Here is a 14259-nt window from a genome sequence, read left to right on the forward strand (position 1 = left end):
AAACAAATATGTCTTGGACCCTTACTGAGTTTCAGCCACTAGGCTAAACAATGGGGTTATAAACATGAAAAACACACGCAATCCCTGCCCTCTCTCATTGAACTGAGTCTAGTGCAGAATGCAGACACATAAATAGGCAAATACAATACCGCATGATAGAGCTGTAATGGGGAAATGCAGGAAAGGGATGTCCAGGAAGACTTCCAGGAAAAAGAAGCATCTTCGTTGAGACCAGAAGAATGAGTAGGAATCAAACATATGTGGGAAGGGAAGAAAGGGAAGATTATTCCAGGCAGAGGAAACAGCAAGTACAAGGCAGGGGAGGAAAGGCGGCTAGGTGTGGTGGAGAAACTGAAAGAAATGTGGGGGCTGGAGAGCAGAGAGTGAGTTCGAGAAGCACTCAAGACACGGTGGAGAGAAGTATGCAGGACCCGGATGCTGAACAGTCTAGAAAGCCTCAGTATGGTTTGGGGCTTTGTCCTGAGGACAACAGAATGACTTTGAGTGTTTAAAGCAGGGTGGTGGTTTGATCAGATTTGCTCTTTGTAAAGATCACTTGAGAGCTCCGTCGAGAATGGTATGGAGGGAAGTAGGAGTGCCCGCAGTGGAACCAGTTAGGTCAGTGTAGACATCCGGGATGGACGTTGTTAATGGACTAGAGAGGGGGCGGCGAAAATCAAGAACGGGGGATGAACATGAGAGATCCTGTATTTAAGGGGGTAGCATTTACAGCACTTGGCAATGCATTGGATGCTACGTGTGAGGGAGGAATCAGCCATGACCGCCAGGTTTCTGACTTGAAGGAGTCATTCACTGAGCCTGGTGACACAGGAGGTGAGGTGTAGGGGAAAGAGATGCCACAAGGAATACTGATATTTAAGAAACAGTAAGATTAAGAAGGTGAAGGACCCCCAGTTCGGGCTGAGCGGGGCTTGCTGTGCTGGGCACGGAGCCTCGCATGCCTCCTCCTCCGCCTCCCCGGTCTCCTCCACCTGTTCCTCCGCCTCACCGCCCACGCGGCCAGCTAGCTTGATAACCAACAGAAGGTCGGAGACCCCTCTCTGCGCTCAGCCCGAGCTCTGCGCATGCCCAGTGGGTGCCGTGGGCCGAGCCTGCGCAGTTGGAGGAATTCGGGCCCTAGGGATCCCCGCTTGCGCCACGCTAGGAGAACCGCGGCGCCAGCAGCGGTACCTTTCCGCGCGTCCCGCCGCCCCTCACTCCCGCCCCTTCCGTGTTTTGGTCGCGCATGAGTTCCGTCAGTCGCAAGGGCGATTGGTTGTTAGAGGGATCCGAGAGCGGCGATTGGCTGTCGTTGGCCGTCGCTCAAGCGCCCTCCCGGAGACGGTGTGAGGTGGGCGAAGAAGAGCAGGAGAGATCCCGGAGCAGACTAGACTGATCGACGGTAAGCCGCGGGGGGCTCCGCCGGGCAGCGTCGGGCTGGGCTTTGGGCTGGCAGCCGAGGCCAGGCTCTTCCCCGGTCGCTTAGGCGAGGCTCCCTCTTGCTGTTCGGCCACGCTGGTCTGCCTGGTGCCTGCAGCGCCTTGACCCCAGCATCGACTCGAACCTCTCGCCTGGGGCTTCGCTGCCGCTGAGACACGGTCGTCGCCACGCCTTGGGGGAAGCCTGCGGGGCTGAGAGGGAGAGGTTTACCCGCCGGAACGGTCTCCTTCTTTCTCTCCGAACTCTACCTGTGCTCTAGGGGCCCGGTCCTCACCGCTTAGGGCAAGTCTTCCCTGCTTCGCCTGCCACTGGGATTTCTCCCTGTTCAGCTTTCCCCCATCCGGCGCTTTGTTTTGGTCGTTGTCTTAACACGTCAGAGTCTTATCTCTTCGACCACATTGTGAGTCCTTAGGAGGTTCCGGATCTGGGTCCCTCCTTTCTTGAACACCATTCAGGGTTCATTCGGTGTTTTGCGTTACAATTTATACTCAGGTATTTGCTGATTGCTTCTTACTATGACTCCTGATGAAAGGAAGGGTTAGGAATCCTTCGGGCTTTCCTTTTGTTGATCTTTTTGTAGAATTCGTGCTTAGATCATCTCATCCTTAGAAGCAAGGATACGAAGAGCCAACACTTGTTGAGTTGTGGCGGTGTGTTATGCTAGGCATTTTAATATCCATTATCTGGTTTAATCCATAAATCAGTTCAATGAGACAGGCATGATTATTCCCATGCTACATGGGAAACCCGGGCTTAAGTAACTTGCCTGAGGTCACATAGCTAGTAAATGTTGGAACTTTCTAATCAGATCTGTTGAATCCATCATCCACTGCTGTGATATTAGTATCCTGTTTCACATTTAAGGAAACAGGTTCAAAGAAGCTAGGTGATTTGTCCAAAAGTAAAGTTATAAGTTAACAGATTTACTTAAACATTAAAAGAGGTTGTAGTAGGTACGTGGTGGCCCTGCAGTTAGAACTGAACACAGCACAGACCAGGCTTTCTAGGAGCTCACAGCTTATTGGAGGAAACTGACAAAATAGCTACTCAATAAAACATGCTTTGGGTATTGTGTATTTGGATATGATGTTTGTGGGGAGGAAGGAATCAGACATGAAGAGGTAAGACAGTCTGATGTAGGAGGAGAACGGAGCCAAGCTCCCTGGTTTTGAAATCTGTCTCCATCATTTTCTAGCTTTGATCTTGGGTAAATTACTTAACCTTTCTGGGCCATTTCCTCATCTGCGAAGTGGGTAATAATGGTACCTACTTCAGTAGGGTTGTTGTGTTAATGAGTTTTTATACATATACTTAAAACAGTGCTTGGCATATAGTAGATAGTTAACAGGTGTTATATTTTTCTAGGCTGAGCAAACTCATTGAGACAGGAAGCTTGAGCCCAGGTCTTCTGACAGCTGGTCCAGCACCCTTTTCTTATACAGGTTGCCTCATTTGCATCCCTTGCCTACAGAAAGAGGAGTGGTGACCAAATAGTCACTTTGTCCTACAGCTTCCCAGGGTAGAAACAAGCAGCGTACAGGGAAAGAAAGTAAAGAACGCTGCGGGATGGTGAAAGAGGGATTCAGGGAGCTTTGCCTAAATTTCAAGTCATTCTAGATATCTAGATAGCCTGCTTCCTGGGCCTTATCCACAGTCTAACAACAGGTATGTGTTTAGAATATTTGTGCTCAGCATTGTGCTGGACACAGTAGAGGGACACAGGCGTGATATGGTATCTGCTCAGAAGCAGCTAATATTGTCCAGTTGGGTAGATGAGAGTAGAACACAAAACAACCATGAGTGACCAAGGGCAGCAGAAAAAATAGGGTTGAGCTTTTCTGGTTTCAACTATGCTAGCCATCAAACCGAAAGGGGAGAGTGATTTGAGGGGCGGGGTAGTTTAGGAACACTTCCTGGGATATAATCATATCCCCACATTTATTGAGTTTCCCAAGAGTACAAAGCTCTGGGCTAATGCTGGGAATGAGAAGTGAAGAAGAGATGGGCTCTGCCCTGAGAAGCTCCTCGTCTAGGGGACACGCATTCTGTTCCATTGTAACAGGTGGTTGGATGGAGGTGTGTACCGAGTGCTGTGGAGGCAGGAAGGGGGGATATGTCAGCTGTACCTGGGTGAATTGGGAGAGGGGTCACCAAGCAGGGGGCATTTGGGCTTGAAGCAAATGAGTAGAGGTTTCTCAGGCAGAGCGTTTTAGGAGAATGTAGTATGTTTAGGGACAAAGATTACTGACTCAGAGAGAAAGAGGGAATAAATGGATAGGTGTGGGAGGAAGGGCACGACCTTTGGATTAGAATCAGGGCACTCTTACACCAAATGAAGTGAATGAAGTTTGGAAGAGGACTCAGCACAGGGCTGACACGTGGTAGGCCCTCATGTGTTAGTTCCCTTACCCAGCTCCTGGAGAAGTAAGTTGCGACCAGTTGGAGAAGAGCCTTGCATGCTGTGCTAAGTGGACTTGATCCTGAAGGTAGTATAGGAGGTTTGGACTGCTATGTCTGACCTAGGAAGGCTTTCCCTACTTCTTCTACCCCCAAATTGTAAAAGTAGTCCACATTTTCTCCTAATAGGGCTTCACTATTAGTCTACCAAGAGTTCAGCAACCCCAAGTACTCACACCCCAGAGTGTCAAAGGTAGTTGGCTTCTTCTCAGAGGAGAGGCAAAGGCTGTGGATTTAAAAGGGGTTTCTTTGGTAAGCTGTTAGATATAGTAGGTTCTTACAGTTGTAGCTATGAAAGATGTTGTGCATTTTGTGTTTTCTGGGTTTTTTTCCTTAGTATGTAGTAAAGTTCTTTTTCAGAGTTCCCACCTGTTTCAGGAAGGCCAGCAGGAGCAATGCCCCCGCTCCCTCTCAGGTTACCACAGTGGGGACAGCAAGAATCAGTGAGAATCCTCAGGAAGAGGTGACACTCAGGGGACAGAGTCAGGGCCTATTAGTGTCTTTTCTAACCCCAGAGATTTTGCTTGCAGTATCATCTGTCATTCTGTGGGTTTTTTTTGTTTTTTTTAATTTTTTTTTATTTTTGGCTGCGTTGGGTCTTCGTTGCTGCTCACGGGCTTTCTCTTAGTTGCGGCGAGCGGGGGGGACACTTTTCTTTGTGGTGCGCGGGCTTCTCATTGCGGTGGCTTCTCTTGTTGCAGAGCACAGGCCCTAGAGCATGCGGGCTTCAGTAGTTGCAGCGCGTGGGCTCAGTAGTCGTGGCTCACGGGCTATAGAGCGCAGGCTCAGTAGTTGTGGTGCAGGGGCTTAGTTGCTCTGCAGCATGTGGGATCTTCCCGGATCAGGGCTCCATCCCATGTCCTCTGCATTGGCAGGCAGATTCTTAACCACTAGAAGTCCCTGTGTTTTGCATTAACGAGGGAAACTGTTCTTTTGTTGTTCCTCAAACTCTGTTCCTGGAAGCCCCACCAGAACTGGAGTGCTGAGTTAAGAGAGCATATTTCTAGGCCTAACCCAGCCTTCCCGGATCCAAACCTTTAGGGGAGGGGCTGGAAACCTCTGCATTTGTGTGCATATTAAAGTTTGAGAACCTTTAGTTTTTTTATTCAGCTTTCTTCAGCAAATATTTGTTACATGCCTAAGTGTGCCTAGCACTGTGTACACCCAGTATAAACTGGACAGGTAACCGCCTCTTACGTGAAGTGGAATCTGCACTGTTGTTCAGAGGATGTTAGGGCCATGGTGGAGTAAAGCACTGGATAGGTTAGGCAAAGGGAGTTTGTACGGCACTTTGTAAGTCTGGCAGGGGACTTACACGATACAGTAAGAAATAAGGAGCTTCTAAGGTCATCTGTGTGCATAGGAAAGAATGTGGACTTTGGAGTCAGCCTCACCTGACCCGACCACACTAGTGTGTGATCTTGGTCAAACCAGTTAACCTCTCCAAGCCTTAGGCCCTTATCTACAAATGAAGTTAAAAATAGTGCTTACCTCATAGGGTGGTGTTGGTAATTAAATGACACAAGGCAAATAAAGTGCTTAGTAGGTGCTTGGCGTATAGTAAGTGTGAAATTAAAAGCAAAAGGGCTTGTTACTCCATTCTGAAGATGAGGATGTTCAGGAGTAGAAGGGTTAAGTTACTTGGCCAGGGTCTCACAGCTAAGTAGGTGGTGGACAGAGGCGTCTGGATTTGAACCCTGGGTCATTCCCCAAAGCCTTCTTTTTGAACCTGAGCATTGTTCTGCTTCCTGTAGGAGTAATTCCTTCTTGGCGGGTTGCTCTGAAGCTCCTTGAAAAAATGTCTGTTGAAGTTGTTAGCTTAGAGCCTGGCACATGCTCAGTAATGTTAGTTTGTATTCTCCTTTCCCAAGAACAGCAGACAGCTTCCAGGGGTTTACGGAACTGCTACTCTGTCCTTATTGAAAAAGCATGGAGTTTGTCACGGGCCACTGGAAAATGTCTTCTGGGTCTAGGCCGGCTGCCCGCCCAGCTGCTTATGCCCAACAGCACTTGGGTGGAATCCTGGCAGCTGCTGATTTCTTCCTCCCCCTCTATAGGGTGAAGGCCATGCCGCCCCCTGGGAAAGTTCCTCGGAAGGAGAACCTGGGGCTACAGTGTGAGTGGGGGTCCTGCTCCTTTGTGTGCTCAGCCATGGAGGAGTTCTGCGAGCACGTCACTCAGCACCTGCAGCAGCACCTGCAGGGCTCCGCGGAGGAGGAGGAGGAGGAGGAGGAGGAGGAGGAGGAGGAGGAGGACCCGCTGGGTAAGGAAACAGGACACAGCAGGGGAAAGAGCTTGAGGGTTGGTGGAAAAGCTGATTTTCCTTGCTGCACAGGGGGAAGGCAGCCGGCAAGAGTGGTGGTTTATTTTCCTAATTGTGCTTTTTTTTTGCTTTGTTTATAAAAGCACTGTAGACTCATTATAGAAAACTCATTCAACAAGGATATATGGAATGAACCTGCCATCCTGCCATCAAAAGTCAATTACTGGGCTCCCCTGGTGGCGCAGTGGTTGGGAGTCCGTCTGCCGATGCGGGGGACGCGGGTTCGTGCCCCGGTCTGGGAAGATCCCACATGCCGTGGAGCAGCTGGGCCCGTGAGCCATGGCCACTGGGCCTGCGCGTCTGGAGCCTGTGCTCCGCAATGGGAGAGGCCACAACAGTGAGAGGCCCGCGTACCGCATCTCTCTGCATGTGTATACATAAATTAGATAGATATGATTTTAGTTTTTTGAAAAGGATCATATTGTACAAGCTGTTGGCAAGCTGCTTTTTTCACTCTCTGGTAGTGTCTTTCAATTTTTTTTTTTTTTTTTTTTTTTTTTTTTTTTTTTTTTTACTGTGACCACCAGTTAGGAATACATCTTACTTATATCACAACCCTGTACACAAAAGTTAAAAAATACTAAAAACAATACTTGCCTTTATTAAATTCTCTCTGAATTGTTCTATCTTATTCTCTTTCATTAAAAAAAAGTGTGATTTGCAGTCCCCTAAACTGATTTCACTACCCACTAATGGGTCACAACACAGTTTGAAAACTCTGTTCTACAGAAGGTATGGAGACACCTCTCCTTCCCCCACCTCAAATTCTGTTTTGAGTCTAGTGACTGCGAACTATAACTCATAGCTTCAAAAGTCAAGTAATATTTATACAGAAGAGAAATTAGGGGATTATTTTTAAAAATATCTACTTTTCAAAACAAGTAAACCCTTATAAAGCAGTGGAAATTTGGGGCTTAGACAGATGCTAGAGAGACAGGAAGTGGAATTGAATAGTCCTAGGGAATAGTCCATTCTAGGGAAGGCCGATCTTGGGCAGCATATGGGGGAAAGAAGGACTTCCGGTTTGACAGGAAGGAGTGGGAGGTGTCTCAGTTCTCGGGAACAGCAGAAACTCGGAGCCACTGTAGCAAATGCCAGCCACACCTGCTGTCTCTGAGTCACTGGCACTGGGACATGCACACACTACATACCCCTACCTAGACCGCACTTCCCCTCCACCTGGTTGCAGTCTAATATTTATACATGTGATTATTTGATGTTTTTTTTCTCCCTGACTGAAAGCTGTACGAGGACAAAGACTGGGACTCTTTTTTACTCGTCGTTGTATCCCTGGTGCCTGGCACACAGTTAGTGGTCATTAAATACTAGTATTTGCTGAGTGAATTCCTGGCATACCAGGTCAGTCTGGCATCCTCCCTTGCTGCTAAGTGGACGGAGAGCTCTGGAAAGTATCAGACTCTTCCTTCTAAACCCCTTTTTGCAGAGGAAGAATTCTCCTGCTTGTGGCAGGAGTGCGGCTTTTGTTCTCTGGACAGTTCTGCTGATCTTGTGCGCCATGTCTACTTCCACTGCTACCACACCAAGCTGAAACAGTGCGGGCTGCACGCCCTGCAGAGCCAGGCCGACCTCAGCCCCTGCGTCCTGGACTTCCAGAGCCGCAACCTCATCCCTGACATCCCTGACCACTTCCTGTGTCTGTGGGAACACTGTGAGGTCAGCAGGCAGAGCCAGTAATAGGGGTGGAGGGAAGTTGGGGATCTCAACTAAAGATGCCTTGACCCTCTCAGGAGGAGGAGTTGTGGCTCGTGGGCTTTCAGGGATGCCCTGTATTCCTGAGGTTCCCGCTAGCAGCCCTCCTACATTTCTGGGTAGCCCCCTTGCTCAAACTTTCCTATCCCCACCAAGTTAATTTGGGAGAGAGCCGAGAAGCCCCCTTTGGACACCTAGGGGTAAGAGTCCCTCCACCCACCCTCAGTCCTTACCCCAAGTTGCTCCTGGCACAGAGCTCCTTCGACAATCCCGAGTGGTTCTATCGGCATGTGGAAGCGCACAGCCTTTGCTGTGAATACCAGGCAGTCGGCAAGGACAACCACGTGGTGCTGTGTGGCTGGAAAGGTAAGGCCACTCTTTGATTTCTGACCTCTAAAGAAACCTTGGGGTTGCTAAGGGGCCAGGGCAGCTAGGGGTGGGACCAGTCCTGCAGGGCAAGGTTGGCTGCTGACTGGAGAGACGTGGGGGTACCAGAGCCTACTCTGAGGGTTTGTAGCTGGACCTGACTGGACCTTCCTTCCCAGGCTGTACGTGCACCTTCAAGGACCGCTTTAAGCTTCGAGAGCACCTCCGTAGCCATACCCAGGAGAAGGTGGTGGCCTGCCCCACCTGCGGGGGCATGTTTGCCAACAACACCAAGTTCTTAGATCACATCCGTCGCCAGACCTCATTGGATCGTAAGCGGTCGGAGCAGGGGCATGGGTGCAGGCTTGGAGTGGAGGTCGGGGGCACATTCCCAGGAGAGGGGACCCCTGAAGGTATCTGCAAGTTGGCTGCGTCTACCTTAAGGGCTCAGTCACCTACCACAGTCTCTGCTGATAGAGACTCATTAGACGTTGTTATTCCATGCTTACTGTGTGCCACAGCTCTTATCTCAGTGAATCCTAGCAGCAGCCCCATGAGGTAGGCCTCTTGTCCACGCTTTTGGCAGATGAGGAAACTGAGGCTCAGAGAGGTTAAATCGCTTACCTGAGATCACACAGCTAGTAAGTGGTCAAGCCGGAATTCTAATTCAGCTTCTCAACTCCAAGTCCCATGCTCTTTCTGTGATACTATGTCCGTCCATAGTTCCCTAAGCTCCCCGCTCCTCCTCTGGTGGTTCCCTTCTGCCTGGGATGGTTCCCCTCTCCCAGCTTGCTCTCCTCTCTGTGCCTCTCCACCATCCCTTACAACCCACCCTCTCTTCTGCCCGCCCCACCACAGAGCAACACTTCCAGTGCTCTCACTGTTCCAAGAGATTTGCCACGGAGCGGCTGCTGCGGGACCACATGCGTAACCATGGTGAGTAGCTGGCCACGCCTCTCGTCCCGGCCCACCCTCCAAGCTTCCACTAGCCCTCGGATCACAGCCTCCTCTCTGCTCCTCAGTGAACCACTACAAGTGCCCTCTGTGCGACATGACCTGCCCACTGCCATCCTCCCTCCGAAACCACATGCGCTTTCGCCACAGCGAGGACCGACCCTTTAAATGTGACTATTGTGACTACAGGTAAAGGGAAACGGGGACTGGAAATCAGAAAACTTGTGTTTCAGGGTCCCCCATGCCCTCTGACCCCTCCTGACCTCTCTCGGCAGCTGCAAGAATCTGATCGACCTCCGGAAGCACCTGGATACCCATAGCAAGGAGCCAGCCTACAGGTGTGATTTCGAGAACTGCACCTTCAGTGCCCGGTCGCTCTGCTCTATCAAGTCCCATTACCGAAAAGTGCATGAAGTGAGTGGGGCTGATGGTGGGGAAGGGCCAGCAGAAGTGTCGGGGAGCCTGGGGTTCAGGGGGAATCTAGCCTCACTCTCCCTCCCCTCCCCCCCAGGGAGACTCAGAGCCGAGATACAGATGCCATGTGTGTGACAAATGCTTCACGAGGGGCAACAACCTCACCGTGCACCTTCGCAAGAAACATCAGTTCAAGTGGCCCTCAGGGCACCCCCGTTTTCGGTATGCTCCTCCCAGATTCCCACACTTTTTCTTCATACCTTTCAACAATTTAGAGACCTTGAATTTGATGGTGCTTTGATGTCCACCATCTCCATTTAGGTTCAAGGAACCTCGAGAATAGTGGTGGGGCAAAGATTATTTTTCTGATTTTTGAATCCAAGGTACGATGCCAAAAACAGTAAATGACGCCCAAAGCCCTGTAGCCGGAACCAGGGTGTGAGCCCAAGGGTCCTAATCTGTAGCTCCATGGCCTGCTCATAAATCCTTTGACAACACTACTGTCCAGTACAGATAATTCCTCCCTCTCCCCTTCCCTCCCCTCCCTTTCCTTTTTGAGTAATGATCCTGCTTGCCTTTTCTTCTAAATATTCCAATAAAGACCTCTTTTGTCTTTTACCTCCATCACTTAGAATCCCAGAGCTGCTGCTTTCCCCCATATTTGTCCCTTACCTCGCCAATCTCCAGGCCATTTCTGCCTCCCCCTGCCCTTGTTTGCTGCCCTCTGTGCTCCTCCTTCACCAGGTACAAGGAGCATGAAGACGGCTACATGCGGCTGCAGCTGGTTCGCTATGAGAGTGTAGAGCTGACACAGCAACTGCTGCGGCAGCCACCAGAGGGATCGGGCCTGGGAGCATCACTGAATGAGAGCAGCCTGCAGGGCATCATTCTAGAAACAGTGCCAGGGGAGCCAGGACCCCAGGAAGAGGCTGAAGAGGAAGAGGAAGGTGGGGGTGGTGAGGGGACAGCCCTCTCGGCCTCTCAGGACACTTCTAGCTCTGTCATCCACGTGGTGAATCAGACCAGCGCCCAAGGTGAGCGAGAGATTGTCTACTATGTGCTGTCTGAAGCCCCGGGAGAGCCACCTCCAGCCTCTGAGCCCCGCTCCGGGGGCGTCATGGAAGAGCTTCAGGGAGTAGCTGAGGAGCCACAAGTCCAGATAGTGTGAAGGCTGCAGACCCTGACCGTTGCTGCCCCAGACCCCAGCTGGGGTTTGAGCCGGGCTGGTGGCAGTGCCCCTAGTGGGCAGCCCTTGCCAATGGATGCCTTGAGGAGTGGTGCTGAGAGCGGTGCGGTCCACTCTGGACCCGGCTTGCATCATTCGGCAGACTGAGGGACTTCCCTTTTGTGCCAGACCACATTCTGTGGGGATCCTGAGGAGTTTGGATCCTTTGGGGGGGCACCCTGGTTGTGTGTGTTCTTGTAGAGGGGGCTAGTGTCAGGCTTAACCCTAACCCCCAGACGTGCTAGAAGAGTGATTAAAATCCATAGTCAACTCACATCCATTCCTGTCTTTAGGGGTCCTTAGGCCCAGGGATGACACGTAACTGATCCCTGCAAGGGCCCTTTCCTCACAACCAGCCAAGGCATTTCCCTCTAAATGGCTCCTCCTGCAAACCCCAAGGACTTTCATGGTCATCCTCAGGGATGGGATTGGAGGCACCGAGTATGTGCGTAACAATTGTTTTTGGTAATAAAAGAAACGCTTGGGCCATTACTCACTTCTTCTTCCTTATGTTTGGTGGTATTAACTAGATAATGAGGAGATACAGCTGCCCAGAAGAGGAGCTGAATAATTAGGAGCTGAATAAACCCCTTTTAGTGACTGGGGTTTGTTTTGTTTTGAACTGTCCTCTTGTTCCCTGCCCCCCTCCCCCACACCCCACCTTTGGTGAAACTTCTCCATTTCTTCTTGGAACATCTACCATCTCTATAGAGGTCCCAGGCACAGGCCAGGAGTGGGCAGTAGAACACTCTAGGACGGACGAGTGGGGCTTGCCAGGAAGCCAGAGCACCCAGGCCAGCCCCACGCTCTGAGTGCTGCTTAGAAGCCAGCGCCTCTGGGTTGGGGGTTCTTTACCTGTGGGGCTGTGGGACTAAGAAGGAGGCTTAGGGCAGAGGGTGGATGTGGAAGCCCTAGGGAATAGCAGGTACTGGGGGTCCAGGAGCCAAGTTAGAAAGTTGTGTATCTGAATGTGCATTTTCCTGAGGAAAGGAGTCTGTTTTTTCAGTAGATCCTCAAAGGGGTTGGAACCCTCCTAAACAAGAACCATTTTTTTAGGCCTGTCCAGTCACATCTTAGTGCTCTGTGTCATTCTTAGGGTCTCTGCCACTCTCAGGGGGTCAGGGAAGTACCCTCAGGGGTCTTGGATGGGCAGGAAGCTGCCCCCAAAGTGTTGTTTTAACACTTTTTAAAAAGGACTAATTCTTACTACAAAAACTGTGCCTATTGCTGAAAGAATTAGGAAAGAGAAGTCTCTTCATTAATTCCATCAGCCATTTACTGAGTTCTTCCTATAGTCCGGGTTTTGTGACAGGTGCTAAGGATACAAAATGGATAAACCCAGGCAGGATCTGCCCCGGAGGGACTTGCAGTACAGAGGCGAGGAAAGACCTAAATGGAGTGAGGTAAGTGAGAGGCCTGTCAGGAGTGAGTGGAGTGAGAGGCCTGTCAGGGTTCATTGAGGAGGCTCAAAGCAGGAGCTGACAGTATTACTTGGCCAAGGGACCAAGAAGGGCTTTGTCAAGGAAACAACTAGAGCTACCATCTATAAAGGGGTGGCCAGTTTTTTCCGAGCAGAGGAGACTAGGTCTGTAAATGAATCTAAAGGGGTACTTTGTGGTCTGCAGCACAGAGGGCAGTGGGATGTGGAGAGAGACAAGACTGGGAAGGAAGGCAAAGCCACCCAGAAGGACTGCATCAAGTTTTAGAACGGTGATTCTGCCAGTGATGGGGAGTGAGAGAGCAGGCAGATGCAAGTTAGGGGGCTGCTGCTGCAGGAATTCAGGCAAGAAGTAATGAGGGCTTTAAGGTCAAGTCAATGTAGATGTTCACTTCGCCTCTGCAAGAGCGCCTTCAAGAAATAGCAACATGTTCTCTAACACCATATATGAAAATAATCTCAAAATGGTAAAAGACCTAAATGTAAGACTGGAAACCATAAAACTCCTAGAGGAAAACATAGGCAGAACACTCTTTGACATAAATTGTAGCAATATTCTTTTGGATCTGTCCTAAGGCATAGGAAATAAAAGCAGAAGTAAACAAATGGGACCTAAATAAACGTAAAAGCTTCTGCACAGAAAAGGAGACCATAAACGAAATGAAAAGACAACCTACAGAATGGGAGAAAATATTTGCAAATGATATGACCAATAGGGGATTAATATCCAAAATATATAAACAGCTCATACAACTCAACGTCAAAAAAACAAACTGACTAGAAATTGGGCAGAAGAACTGAAGAGACATTTTTCCAAAGAGGACATGCAGATGGCCAACAGGCATATGAAAATATGCTCAACATGGCTAATCATCAGGGAAATGCAAATCAAAACCACAATGAGATATCACCTCACGCCTGTCAGAATGGCTGACATCAAAAAGAACACAACATGTTGGTGAGGATGTGGAGAAAACAGTACACTGTTGGTGGGAATGTAAGTTAGTGCAGCCACTGTGGAAAACAATATAGAGGTTTCTCAAAAAACTAAAAATAGAACCACCACACCATCCAGCAATTCCACCCCTGGGTATATATCCGAAAAAAACACAAACTAATTTGAAAAGATACGTGTACCCCAATGTTCATAGCATTATTTACAATTGCCAAGTATGGAAGCAACCTAAGTGCTCATCAACAGATGAATGAATAAAGATGATGTGGTATATATATACAGTGGAATACTACTCAGCCATATAACAGAATGAAATTTTGCCATTTGCAACAATAAGGATGGACTTGAAGGATATTATGCTAAGTGAAATAGGTCAGACAGAAAGATAAATACTGTATGATATCACTTATTTGTGGAATCCAAAAAATACAACAAGCTAGTGAATGTAACAGAAAAGAAAGAGACAGATATAGAGAATAAAGTAATGGTTACTAGTGAGGAGAGGGAAGGGGAGAGGGACAAGATAGGGGTAGGGGGTTAGGAAGTACAAACTATAATGTATGAAATAAGCTACAAGGATATACTGTACAACATAGGGAATATAGCCAATATTTTATAATAACTAAATGGAGTATAAACTTTAAAAATTGTGAATCACTATATTGTACACCTGTAACATATAATATTGCACTTCAACTATACTTCAATAAAAAATAAATAATTTTAAAAAGAAAGCAGGACTTCCCTGGTGGCACAGTGGTTAAGAATCCGCCTGCCAATGCAGGGGACACGGGTTCAATCCCTGGTCCAGGAAGATCTCACATGCCGCAGAGCAACTAAGCCCATGCGCCACAACTACTGATCCTGCGCTCTAAAGCCCATGAGCCACGACTACTGAGCCCACGCGCCTAGAGCCTACGCTCCGGAACAAGAGAAGCCACTGCAATGAGAAACCCACACACCGCAACGAAGAGTAG

General features: G+C 49.1%; 1 protein-coding gene across 3 annotated transcripts; it reads left to right on the forward strand.

Annotated features, from left to right (window-relative positions):
* Window positions 1–1144: 1144 nt before the first annotated feature.
* HINFP (histone H4 transcription factor) lies at window positions 1145–11381 on the forward strand. 3 transcript variants are annotated; one of them, XM_067751284.1, is made up of 10 exons: window positions 1145–1402; window positions 5955–6160; window positions 7665–7894; window positions 8185–8296; window positions 8476–8628; window positions 9155–9232; window positions 9319–9439; window positions 9526–9664; window positions 9762–9886; window positions 10297–10573. In XM_067751284.1, exons 2-10 carry the CDS (start codon window positions 5965–5967, stop codon window positions 10421–10423), a joined length of 1281 nt encoding a protein of 426 aa, XP_067607385.1. In that variant the 5' UTR covers window positions 1145–1402; window positions 5955–5964; the 3' UTR covers window positions 10424–10573. The 3 variants fall into 3 exon arrangements, with proteins under 3 accessions (XP_067607385.1, XP_067607384.1, XP_067607386.1); XM_067751283.1 differs by having other exon boundaries at window positions 1151–1402; window positions 10409–11381; XM_067751285.1 differs by lacking the exons at window positions 1145–1402; window positions 5955–6160; window positions 7665–7894; window positions 8185–8296; window positions 8476–8628 and adding an exon at window positions 8805–8937 and having other exon boundaries at window positions 10409–11381.
* The last annotated feature ends 2878 nt before the right edge of the window (window positions 11382–14259 follow it).

The sequence above is a fragment of the Pseudorca crassidens genome, chromosome 9, assembly GCF_039906515.1.
Source record: "Pseudorca crassidens isolate mPseCra1 chromosome 9, mPseCra1.hap1, whole genome shotgun sequence".
Taxonomy (NCBI): Eukaryota; Metazoa; Chordata; class Mammalia; order Artiodactyla; family Delphinidae; genus Pseudorca; species Pseudorca crassidens.